Source organism: Cryptomeria japonica, unplaced genomic scaffold, assembly GCF_030272615.1.
Source record: "Cryptomeria japonica unplaced genomic scaffold, Sugi_1.0 HiC_scaffold_36, whole genome shotgun sequence".
Taxonomy (NCBI): domain Eukaryota; kingdom Viridiplantae; phylum Streptophyta; class Pinopsida; order Cupressales; family Cupressaceae; genus Cryptomeria; species Cryptomeria japonica.
In genome coordinates this window covers 372,615-386,195 of record NW_026728858.1, presented here as the reverse complement: position 1 = coordinate 386,195, position 13,581 = coordinate 372,615, and the positions used below count along the sequence as shown (strand labels likewise).

Here is a 13,581-nt window from a genome sequence, read left to right as displayed (position 1 = left end):
CTAAGGTACTTAAATATGGCATAGGCCAATTTCTTTGATAGATTGTTACTAAGACTACAACTTGTTTACACCATATGAAATAGTTTATGGGATAAAATATTTCCTTCCAATTGAGTTTGAACACAATACATTAAGGTAAAAACTTTAATTCATTATGGACTTATTAGCAGCCCAAAAAAAGAGAATGATGCAACTTAATGCTCTTGATTTTATCTTAAGAGAAACCTTCCATCATATTGAGATAGTGAGAAAATATTAAATTAAGTGGAAAGACCTCTTTATCAAGACAAAAATGTTGCAAAAAGGTGAATGGACTCTCCTTTATGACTCACAATATAAGGATCATAAGATCAAGATGCAAATAAGGTGGTTAGGACCATATTAGGTTGATGAAGTATATCTAAATGGTGCGATTCATTTATCCACTATTGAACCAATCTATTTTTTTTGGCTGGTCAATGTTCACTAATTAAAGATGTACTAAAGGCATTAAACAGAGATTTTTTAATCGAGCAGTTCAAATCACAAACCACAAACATCAAACATGCAGCATTTCAAAAAGATCTTAAATTTTTCACAGCTGTGATTTTTAATATTATTACTCTCATCTTAATAAAATTCTTTCAATATTACATTGTAATTTGTTTGGAACATTTTTGGTCATACTAATTCCAATAGTAGTAGAATGCCTAGTTGCGCTTACACAACCATTAGTCTTGTGTAGTCACAAGTCGAGTGTGCTGACGTTTTTTTTCCAAAATTGCACCCATTAAAACCTAAAGCTTTGCGATTACTTATTCTTGATTTTAAATGTTAGTTTGGCCAATGAACAAAACTCAACCCAAAGGTTGACACCTTTTGCTCTTTAGGCTCTGCTAGACCTAAAGGTATCCCTTATCAAAAATGATATATTATTCAGCAACAAGAAGCAGATATAAAATAATATGCAAGATTTTCTCAAACTGACAGTGTTCTTGACTATCTCACTTCTTAAATCAAAGAACATGGAGAATCCTAAGCTAACAAAGCAAAGAACATAACTGAAAATAAAGTGTTCAAATGATTCATCTTTGAATTCCGATGAATGCTTAGACCTTTGAACAAATAACTACTCAGATCAGTGCTTCATCCGGGCAACAAAGTCAAATACCAAACCATGCAGAGACTCATCATGACACTACAAATTCACATCCAAGGGGCGCCTTTGTATTATTACATTATAGAAACACTCCCACCAATAGACACTTTCTGCAATTCTTCCGAGAAATCCAAAGATGAACATACATTACTCCATATTCCATTTAGACCAGATTAATCCATTCCTTGAATGAAGACAGTAAATGGAAAATGCAACTCAGAAAGACTAAGAAGACCAATATCAATGTCCTTGACATATCAATTTGAAAGCAATGCACACTCATCCATGGAGACAACAACAAAAAATCAATTTATTCAACCTGAAAGAGAACAATATCATGAAGAAATCTGTCTACAAAGTGAGCATATTCTCACTGAAACCTATGTATTACCAAGATTTCCTGTGCATATGTCACAATATTAATGATATCTTTTCTTATTTCCCCTGTAGCAGGATTAAGGTCTTCACTGCAAAATTCACTCCTTTAAATTTCTCTGACTGTGAGACAGCAGTTTGGAAACCGCCGTTCGCGACGGGGAAAACGCGAAACGAAGTTCTCCCGTCACGTTTCTGGTAACATAGCAGTTCATAGGACATTCCGTTACAAAACTCTCTTTAAAAATTTCTTTCATCGGATGAGAAGTCCTTCAAAAATTTAAAAATCATAGTTTTGTCCACATCTTTCAATGATATCACCCCTCGACAAATTAGAGCCCCAAAAACACTTCATAGGACATTCGGTTACAAAACTATCTATGAAAATTGCTTTCATCAGATGAGAAGTCCTTCAAGAATTTAATAATTGTAGGTTTGTTTGCATCTGCTAAGGATATCACCCTTCGACAAATTAGAGCATAAAGTCTTTCAAGTTCTGAGATTCCATAACCTTCGGTACATTTCACAAAATTATCTTCTATTGATTCAATCTGTACTGCCAAGTGATTGCTTATTGGCACTTTGGAAGAGGATTTGTGTTCCGGTTGATTCATTATTTCTTCTTGATTATTTGCCTCACATTGCTGCACACCTTTAAATGCCTCATTTGTCACACTACCATGAAGGCATTTTGTTTTTAGAGTATTCTGCCCAGGTGTATCAATCTCCATGGGTTGTGATCTGTCCTCAGCAAATGGATCAGAGTCCCCAGCCACAACTTTACCTGTAGAAAAAACACATTCTGAGAATTTCAATACAATTGTGCTTCTAATTCTAAATATCCAAAATAAAAAAGGATTACAGGTGGCATGGTGCAAAGCATAATTCCACCTTGATCAGGATCACTATTCTGCTTTGAGCGCTTCAAGACCTCGTAACTTTGAGATACATTCATATCAGGCTGAACGTTGCGTAAGCATTCACTTGCTCTTGTAATATGAACTGGTTGAGCAACAGGATTCGAAGGAAAATTTGTAGTTGAATCCTCTGACAAACGAGTTGGCCCACCCTGAGCAGCAATTTTATCACAAAAGGCAACTAGTGCAGGATCCATTTGGGAAAGCATGCCAAGAATCTGATTATGCGTAAGACAAGGATTAGCAAAGTGAACAATAAATGCTTACTACTTGACATAAAACATTTGAACTTCGATTACTGTATGTCTCTATTATTAGCATATTTAACCATACCGCATCCCTTAGTGCATATGCTCTGCTGACAATTCGAGCTCCATTGTAGTCATCACCATTATATGCCTGTTATGCAAAACTAATGATAGTTATTATCAGGAATGAATGGAAAACAAATTTTTGTTCAACCCCATAAAGCTGATAGGATCATAGGCATGTCCAATCATGCTTACTTTTGCATTGGCTGGAATTAGTTCCACATCTTGCAGGAATGCTGAGCATGTCAAGTAACGTCGATTATCTACTCGCTGCAGTAAAGTAGTGATATCCATTGGATTTTGAACTATTGCATAATAGTCAGGAGCGTCTTCATCCATGACAGGGTAATGGAAGACACTGAACCGTTTTTCATACAGAAGTCTGCACATTGTATGTGGATACATATAAGCACTCAAAATTAATTTTCACTTGGTAAACACATCCTCAACAAATGAATCAAATAATGATTGATGCATCACTACAAAACCTGCTGCAGACATCCCGAAGACACATTCGGAGTCGTCGAATAGCATGCTCCTCTGCTTCTACCTTGGCACGTAGCTCAGTTTCACTTGGTCCTCTTGCTGCTTTTGGTACCTTTGGAAGTTCAGGATTAGAAACATTCTTTTTAGGAGTAACTACTACTTGTTGATCAGGGATAGTAAGAACAGCATCAACCAGTTGCGAGATGAATCTACACCTGTCATCTGAACTTGGTTTTTCTACTTGGTAACTGCACATAAAGCAAAAGAATGTAATCCATTCAGGATTTTACTTCTATTATACTAAACCAAAATAAAATTTGCAATGCATTCAAGGTGTACCAGATACCATCGAATTCATGTACACTCAATTCAATGACAAATTCAATTTATACAGAGCCGGAAGCTAACGAGGTACCTGGTACTCAATGCTATACAGAATGGATTCACATGCCTTAGCATAATCTTGAACAAACTAAGCAGAAAAAATACAAAAACTAAGACAATGATGTCCTTGATACATACATATAGCGACGACCAAACAAGGATGCAGCTTCTCCATCCAATTCATCAGAGGGTACAGAGGAGGTTGCAAGAAGTAATAAAGGAAGGTCTGATGGCAATTCTTCCAGTATAGATAGTAGAACAGCTCTTAGCTGATCATGGGCCTATGAAGCTCAGTGAAACAAACAAAATCAGATATATAGTCATTTTAGGAAGCTCTAGCAATAAAAACAAAGCGATTTCAAATATATCACAGGAAATCCCAAAGGCGTAGAGCTTTAAAAGTATAAGTGTACTAATGTAATGATATACACACCGTCTCCCACCAAAGTTGAAGTTGAGGCAGATACAAGATAGAAGGAGTAGTCCTCCTTGCTTCTCCCACAATGTGTACTAGTGCTTCCTCAGGGGTCCGTGCACTTGGGTCGGACAAAAGTGATGGAAGCCCAAGACAATGCACAGGGAACCTCTCTAATTCGTGTAAAACTGCAGGGCCAATGTGATCCTGGCAAGAAAAGTAGAAATATAGCATCATTCAGAAATGTAGCTAGATTAGAAGCCAGCCAATTCAAAAGTTTTAAAAAACAGACTCATGTTATAGATGTGTAAACATCTATGAAAGCAATTTCTAACCGTACCAAGCCAGCACCCTCCTTCCCACAAAGTAGAAGTCTTGGTCTGTAAACAAATGGAATGGAAGAACCATAGGGAAATCCAAGTAACTTGGCAAGATGGCGAGAACTGTCATTCAGCGAATCTTTTTTATCACCCTTGGCCACTACGTAGAAGATATCAGAAATATAATCACTGATTATTTTTAGTTGTCCTTGTAAGCATGGAGCTATTACTGGGGACAATGGCCTTGACTGTACTGTTGCACCTCTATGGGCAGCAGGAGTAATAGTAGACATAGCTTCCAAGAAATCATGCTTCTCTACTTTCACAGAATCCAAATCTATGACAAACTTATCATCACTAGTGTATATTTGAGGATATTTCTCACGGAAAGCATTAATTGCAGCTTCTGTGCACAAAGCTTTTAAATCAGCACCACAATACCCCATACAAGCTGCTGCTAATTCCATTCTTATTTCCTCTGATAAAGGATTCTTCCACTTTCTTGTGTGGATCTTTAATATCTCAGCTCGTGCTTTACAATCAGGTAAGGAAAATACAAATTCACGATCAAACCGACCAGGCCGACGAAGAGCTCCATCAATAGCATCAATCCTGTTTGTCGCTCCAATAAGCACTACTTGACCTCTAGAGTCTAGACCATCCATTAGAGCAAGAAGCGTAGATACAATAGAATTGTGAATTTGTTCTTGTTTACTAGACCTCACTGGGGCAAGACCATCTATTTCATCAAAAAATATTATGGATGGTTGGTTCCTTTGTGCTTCCAAAAAAAGTAATTTCAGCTGCCGCTCAGCTTCCCCAACCCACTTGCTGAGCACATCAGCTCCCTTTCGCATGTAAAAGTTTACTTTCTGTCCTGCCTTGGAAGCTGCACATGCTAAAGCCCTTGCAATCAACGTTTTTCCAGTTCCCGGAGGACCACACAATAAGACTCCCCTTGGAGGAGAGATGTGATAATTTGCAAAGAAATCAGGATAGAGAAGAGGGAAAAAAACCATTTCTTTCAATGCATCAATGTGGTCAGAAAGCCCTCCAATATCATCAAAACTCACTGTTTCATCAACTTGCAAGGGTTGAATGTCAGCTCCACCTTTTGAACTAGGCTCAGCAGGTTGTGCACCTACACCTCCATAACCAAACGTATCACCTTGGTGTCCCCATCCAGATGCTGCAACTTTCAAACCCCATGCAGTTGCGTTATGCATGTCAAGTCCGCCACAAACCCATTGCTGACCAAAGTTTGTATTTCCCACATGCATCCATGATGACGAACCAACAGGACCCTGATCCATCTCATCCACAAGAAGAGAATCATCTGAATCATCAACTCTTTGTGCACAACGATGTTTTTCCGCCCTTGAGCCACCTCGTCTCGCATCACGTGCATTTTTTATTCCCATTCCTTTATGCAGTACTTTTCGTGGTGGAGACTGCAGTCGTTGGTTTTCTTCTTTTTCAAGAGAAAACCTCCTCGCCTCAGTGCGATTTCGGAGAGCATACCGTCTCCTTCCTTCTTGTTCTTTACCCTCCTCACCCTCTTCCTCAACTTCATCAACTTCATCTTCCTCTCCTTCATCCCCAGCCTCCCCTTTATTTCTATCATCTTCCTCCTCTGTGCATTCCTGGTCTTCAGAATCTTGAGAAGAATGTCGGATGGTTGACTTTCGAGGCCGAAGTCCTTCTCGCCGTGGCAAAGATATAGTATCTCTTGTCCTCTTCTCTTGCATTGGACTGGACTGCTCATCCAGGCTAGGGTTATTCTCAACTTTAATAGTAGCTGGCCGATATGTTCGTCTCTGCAGCCATTGATACCCAAACTTAAAAAATTATGCAACAAAGTATTAGGCAAGAGAAGTTATATCTTCACAAAAACCAGAAACAATGGAGATTGGAGAAAATCCTACCATCAGATCTGCATCCTCTGTGTCTATGTTATCTGTTTCATAATCCTCTAAATTGACAGAATTTGTCCTGTTTCTTGTAGAACGAGGTGGAGTGGACATATGTGACTGCCAGTATAAGCAACTTCAGCATACAAATTTAATCATGAAAGATGCCTACATATTTGACAACGTAACGAGTACAAATTTCTTGGAAAGAGCAGCTGAGAACTCTATCAGTTACCTGCACGTTCATGCTCTCTGTCTGATTCGAAGGACCAGCAGTTTTATGCACCTGAGAAAAGAAATCAAAATAATTTAGAGGCTTTTACCAGATAAATGAGAAATCCACAATGATCTACATAAAAAAGCATAGAATGACGGATGTATTGTAATAAATAAAAGTCTCAAGTATCCATGACCCAAAAAGCACAGATCAATGAGAAGCGAAGAAAATTTTCAAAGTAAAAATGATTTATTATTTAAATCAGCATAAATATTCATCTCTGCCAAGTAAAATACTGAAGAACACTAGCATACTGAAACAAAGAAGAAAATAGACTCAATTTAAAACTTACATAAACAAATTATAGAGCTTTAGTATGGTAGTTGTAGCCTAACACCTTAATTGTGAGATTATCATGCTGACTATGCCTTATAGAATGGGGCCCTTAGAAATTTGTTCACTGAACATTGTTGTTTTGTATGGTAGTTGTAGCCTAACACCTTGGCTCGAGAGATGATAAAACGCTATAACATTTGTAAAGGGGTTTGATATCGTGGCAGATGATTATGTTCAGTCACGCTTGGTACAAATTTTGAACATAACAATTTGTGATAAGCAGTTTGTGAAATGATAAATACTGTTTTTGAGTATCACTTCTGATTGCAGGAGTTATTGTAAGGAAACCACAAATGATGATTTTACTCCATCATTACATACTGTTCATGAGAGGAATACATATATGAGATATGTCTAAATTTATTGATTTATAATTTGTTGGATGAATATGTCTGAATCCCCAATTAGAGGGATAAATTTCCCAAAATGTAGAGGTTGTATTAATTAGAGAATGTGCAAGATGTTTGATCTAGATGACAACATGAGAAGTTAATAATAATAACTTGGCTTAATCTTAACATCCATAAAGAGTATGTATTAATATTGGAAAATGTTTAGTCAATGAGAAATTTCAGTGGGCGGCGTGAATGTCACTGACATCATAGTTACCAAATAGAGGTGGGTAATGAATAAGATCTCAATTAATTAAGTCTGGTATCACTCCTTCGTGTCGTACAGTCTGTAACCATATAGATTGTTATGATTGGATATTGACGTATTGGTAAACTTAGGTGGTAGATTGGTATTAAATATATCACGAATAAATTGAACATGGCTAATATTATCTGTCTGACTGCATTCTCAACATGTTTCCTTTCTCCTCTTATGACGATTTATGGGCAAAATCTCTATACTCATCAAGTTCTTATATTATCACCTCATGGTTTGAGCAATTGTACTCTTACACATTCTTCCTTCCTATATTACTCTTACACATTCTTCCATCCTATAGATTTTCATAGCATCGTCATGTTTCAGTAATCCCTATGTTGTCCTTCCCATGTTATTAGGAGTATGAAACCCATGTTTGCAAAAAGAAGGGCCCAGGTGATTTAAAATAATCACCCCATTTATAAGTACTCATAAAGCATACTCATGGAATAACTAAGCATATTCAATCACATTGAAACATGTAAGATAAGGGGCATTCGTTCAAAACAAAAAGAATTCATGCTGAAAGTTGTCATGCCCCCCGATCTGACATCCCTTATCAGCAAATCTGAATATAAAATTGTCTTACAAAGTAAGACTTAACAATTTTATAAAATCAAACAATGTGCTTTGATCGCCTATAACATACAGTAGGGTTTGTTAATTATCATCAGCCTTAAGGGATCCACCTTTCCTTTCCTATGGTGCAACGATCCTATTCACAAACTATTAGTTAATTAAGAGAAACAGTTCAATCAAACAAGGCATCTCTTAGCAAAAGTCAAATATGAATAGGCAGCGGTCAAAGAGCATGACTCTCTAGCATGGAAAGAGGATATAAAAAGATCGTCTTAGCAATTCAAAAGGGGGGATGAAAGAAATCAGACTCAGATCATCATCGGAAAAAGCCAGACAAATTCAGCTATCGAGAGCCAACATATATTAATAATCTATCTGCGATCTGGTATGAAAAGAATATCAGTTAACGATATGATAATGACTACTTGAATTACTCTTTGAACAGCATATGGGTTGGTTAAGAAATCATATGTTCATATAATTTTGAGCGTATTAATAGGGGCAACTATGCATAATCTTTATATGTGATCATACAATCTCTTATACTGAATTAAGGCAATAATGCATAATCTGTATATGTTGTTTAATACTGTCAACCATAATTAAGAAATAAAGATACAAGGAGGGGAAACGGTGGTGAGGTCCTCTCCGAAGTACGCCACCTCATGGTGGTGACTGAATGGTTCCATGAGGCCAAGGGGGCACAAGGAGTGTTGCCCTTGGGCTTCGGAGGGAAGGATCCTCAGGACACCCTACTGCGGTCATCCGAACTTCCCTATCATGATTGGCTATGGGAGTTAAAGAATTCATATTATAGGGCAGAAGATAAAGGTAGCATGGTGAGGGGAATGGCTACGGGATTCCTCACTAGGTACACCACCCCATGGTAGTGACTGAATGGTCTCATGGGGCCAAGAGGGACAGAGATCTGCTCTTGGGCCTAGGGTAGAGGAACATTCAGGCACCCTAACCTACCCCTTTGTCTTAGTCTCCCTATGGTTGAGATCCATCATTAAGTTTTGCTTATCTTATAATCAGGTTAATGTTCCTAAATCCTAGTAATGAGATCTATGTTTTACTTAGTATATCTAACAATGTTTTGTTTAATTATATTTCAATGATTATCTAACATGTTTGCAGGACCTCAATTGAGGTGATCTAAGTTGGTACATAACCCTACTCCATCTCCTACTTCCTTGGAAATTTGACTTTTAGGCAAACTAGGGCATTTGATAAAAAGGGGACATTACAAGTGGTATCAGAGCATGTTCCTGCCAGCCTGAGGGAATTAATCGATGCAATTAAGCCAACGAACCTTAAGGGCTCTAGAGAGAGAAAAAAGGAAAGCTACAATAGCCATGGAACATGAGTTTAGATCCTTTATGGAGCAAACTACTCAGGCCCTACAAAACATAACAACCACCATAGGCAATCTTAGGACAAATCCAGGGAATGAAAGGGAAAGATCTCCAAGTCAACCAGAGAATAATAATAGGACCACCCGGGAGTCCACCCGTAGAACAAATGCATCACCTTTTCTATTTAGGGAAGAGCCATCCAGAGGTAGTGAAGAAACCCATATCCCTGGCATGAGGGAACTTGCTGCATAATACGCAAGATTAGAACCTGAAATTAAAAGAAGCATTCCCTTCTCTGAATTTTGTGAGGCTGATGCAAGGAGAAACTATAGGAAAAGGAGGACACAGCCTAACTTGGAGATACAAAACAAAGTGGGGAAAATGACCATTACCAACTTCGATGGATCCAGGAAAATCTCAGCTCATTCATGGATTCAAAAATTAGAGACTCGCCTCACCCTTTATCCTATGACCGAAAGGGATGTTATCACATTTGCCGTACTACACCTAAAAGGAACAGCACATGAATGGTGGCATCATATGGCCTAATTACACAAGATCACAAGAATGTTAGGACCTATGATTCCTTCAAGAGAAGACTTATCGAGAGATTTGACCACACCCATCCCTAAAAATATTACAAGGAATTCACGAGGATAAGACAAAGAGGAACTCTTGAGGAATATATCTCAGAATTTCAAAGATTAGCACTTATGGTCTCTAGAATATCTGAGAAAGACTCATCTATCTATTCATAGAAGGACTAACCGGTGCAACCCGAGGACTAGTGAGTGCTTTTGATCCATCTACTCTCCAAGAAGCAATCCTTAAAGCTACTTGGTTGGAGGCCGCTCAAACCAAGGGGTGGGATCATTCTAAAAGGACAACATCAAGAGATAAGCACTTCTATGAAAAGGACAAGAACAAGAATATTTACCTCTCCCATGACGAACGAGAAGAACTAAGGAAGAAAGGCCTATGTTTTGATTGCAAGAAGAAATGGGAACAGGGACACACTTGTAAACAAGATGAAACCCAAGAAGAAAAGTTATGCTTTAAATGTAAAGAGGTATGGGGGCCTGGACATAATTGCACTTGAAGGGGCCTTAAAAGTAAACACTTGTGCTACAAGTGCAAAGAGAAGTGGGAACTAGGACACATGCGGGAAGAAAAGCCAGCTACGTATAATAGGGACAACATCAGATGAAGAAGTAGAGGGTAGCTTGAACAAGAAAATAAGATACGACAAAGGAGGTCTTAAGAGCAGCCCATCAGAAGAAAAGGGGATAATTAACAAATGGAGCTTTGTGGAGGAACCAATCTAGCAATCCCAATGCCCTCATATTCCTAAGATTTCCTCAATAAAAATTGTAATATGTCAACTCATAAGATGCCAAAGCTTCCTTGTCAAGTAATTATGGATCATGTGCATACTCCATGTTCGATGTATGTCTACTCCATGAGTATCTATGATTACCATAAAATCTAGAATATGAGAATAGCAAGAGAAAAAGACTCACCAAGATAACGAACGTGCAAACATGTTGCCAACCTAATTAGTTTTCCAAGTACAATTGGATGGCCTTGATCCTTTTCCTCTAGAAGAGAGAAAACTTGTCTTAAGTTAAATCTTGCTAGTTTGGAACTATTTCAATTAAAGGAGGAAACTCGTGGGTCTTAATTCAAATCTACAACTTATGATGATATTTGAGAAGTACAAGGTGGGTTAGGATTCATGATCATTCTACTATTGCTTGAGGACAAGCAATTTTGGGAGGGGTAGACTGTCATGCCCCCCGATCTGACATCCCTTATCAGCAAATCTGAATATAAAATTGTCTTACAAAGTAAGACTTAACAATTTTATAAAATCAAACAATGTGCTTTGATCGCCTATAACATACAGTAGGGTTTGTTAATTATCATCAGCCTTAAGGGATCCACCTTTCCTTTCCTATGGTGCAACGATCCTATTCACAAACTATTAGTTAATTAAGAGAAACAGTTCAATCAAACAAGGCATCTCTTAGCAAAAGTCAAATATGAATAGGCAGCGGTCAAAGAGCATGACTCTCTAGCATGGAAAGAGGATATAAAAAGATCGTCTTAGCAATTCAAAAGGGGGGATGAAAGAAATCAGACTCGGATCATCATCGGAAAAAGCCAGACAAATTCAGATATCGAGAGCCAACATATATTAATAATCTATCTGCGATCTGGTATGAAAAGAATATCAGTTAACGATATGATAATGACTACTTGAATTACTCTTTGAACAGCATATGGGTTAGTTAAGAAATCATATGTTCATATAATTTTGAGTGTATTAATAGGGGCAACTATGCATAATCTTTATATGAGATCATACAATCTCTTATACTGAATTAAGGCAATAATGCATAATCTGTATATGTTGTTTAATACTGTCAACCATAATTAAGAAATAAAGATACAAGGAGGGGAAACGGTGGTGAGGTCCTCTCCGAAGTACGCCACCTCATGGTGGTGACTGAATGGTTCCATGAGGCCAAGGGGGCACAAGGAGTGTTGCCCTTGGGCTTCGGAGGGAAGGATCCTCAGGACACCCTACTGCGGTCATCCGAACTTCCCTATCATGATTGGCTATGGGAGTTAAAGAATTCATATTATAGGGCAGAAGATAAAGGTAGCATGGTGAGGGGAACGGCTACGGGATTCCTCACTAGGTACGCCACCCCATGGTAGTGACTGAATGGTCCCATGGGGCCAAGAGGGACAGAGATCTGCTCTTGGGCCTAGGGTAGAGGAACATTCAGGCACCCTAACCTACCCCTTTGTCGTAGTCTCCCTATGGTTGAGATCCATCATTAAGTTTTGCTTATCTTATAATCAAGTTAATGTTCCTAAATCCTAGTAATGAGATCTATGTTTTACTTAGTATATCTAACAATGTTTTGTTTAATTATATTTCAATGATTATCTAACATGTTTGCAGGACCTCAATTGAGGTGATCTAAGTTGGTACATAACCCTACTCCATCTCCTACTTCCTTGGAAATTTGACTTTTAGGCAAACTAGGGCATTTGATAAAAAGGGGACATTACAAAAGTACATGAAACAATTGCATAAGATACAAAGCACATCCATGGATGAACACATGGGAGGCAATACACATAGAGGCGGAAGCATACATGAGAAAGGTATACAGAAACACTTTATGAATGAATCCAATACATCAAGTATGAAGCATACGGATGAATACATAAGGCATGAGTCATACACACGAATACACGTAAGGTGTAAAGTACAAAGTATACAAATGAATTACATAAGGCAAGAAGCATCCATGCAAAACATAGAATATACACATAAGGCACGAATACATGTAAAGCATGAAGTGTACACATGAAGTATACACATGAATTCACTTAAGGCATGAAGCAAGTATACATAAGTACCATAAGACATGAAGTGCACACAGGCATGAAATATAATCCAAGAAATTATAATAATGTCCACCATTAACAAAGAATTTGGTTTACATTTATATGATTTATTTCTTCATTTGGCTACAAACACTGCATTGTTATTGACATGTCTTTACAATAAGTGTTCATTAACTATGATATCAACTGAAGCTGTTAAGACTTAAGAATATAACAGCAAATGCCCCTGGAGCAGGGGATTATTCTACCCTATGTAAAGCTGAAAAAGTTATATATCTTCCAAACTTCAAGTTCATGGACAATCAGATAACTTCATAGACATATAAAAAGAAAATTAGGACAACTCCTATACTAGATCACCACCAAACAAGACACCATTTTGATGTATGAGAGTACACTCATGCAAGCATTTTCCACTAGATGATTTGTTTTTTCCATTTACCTTATGTTGCTTTGAACTATACAACCCTACCCGCTCCAAATTTATAAATAAGACATCAGTTATGTTCCATAACAAAACCTAAGCCATTGCAAAAATTAAAACAGAGACGCATTGTAAGAGATTGACTTACACTTAAATAAGCTGCATTGCGTAGATTAGGTGTGGGCTGCAGCATTTCGGCGAGGCGGGACGCCGATACAAGGCACCTTTTCTTGAGCTTGGGACTATGCTCGTGCTTATGCTTGTCATGATACAT

The 13,581-nt window shown here is 37.9% G+C and overlaps 1 protein-coding gene across 1 annotated transcript; it reads right to left on the bottom strand.

Annotated features, from left to right (window-relative positions):
* Positions 1–1,887: 1,887 nt before the first annotated feature.
* On the bottom strand, positions 1,888–13,581 carry LOC131054911 (ATPase family AAA domain-containing protein At1g05910-like). Its single transcript, XM_059214980.1, has 11 exons — positions 13,456–13,581; positions 6,492–6,542; positions 6,272–6,376; positions 4,367–6,163; positions 4,045–4,233; positions 3,750–3,892; positions 3,230–3,475; positions 2,937–3,123; positions 2,764–2,829; positions 2,405–2,648; positions 1,888–2,297 (listed from the first exon to the last, which is right to left on the bottom strand). Exons 1-11 carry the CDS (start codon positions 13,579–13,581, stop codon positions 1,888–1,890), a joined length of 3,564 nt encoding a protein of 1,187 aa, XP_059070963.1.

Excerpts from the sequence above, each read along its gene's own strand:
- LOC131054911 (XM_059214980.1), bottom strand. The coding sequence starts at position 13,581 with ATGTATCATGACAAGCATAAGCACGAGCATAGTCCCAAGCTCAAGAAA. Across the intron at positions 3,124-3,229 it reads CTTCGGGATGTCTGCAGCAG|ACTTCTGTATGAAAAACGGT; the intron begins GTTTTGTAGTGA and ends TACAATGTGCAG. Across the intron at positions 2,649-2,763 it reads CATATGCACTAAGGGATGCG|ATTCTTGGCATGCTTTCCCA; the intron begins GTATGGTTAAAT and ends ACGCATAATCAG.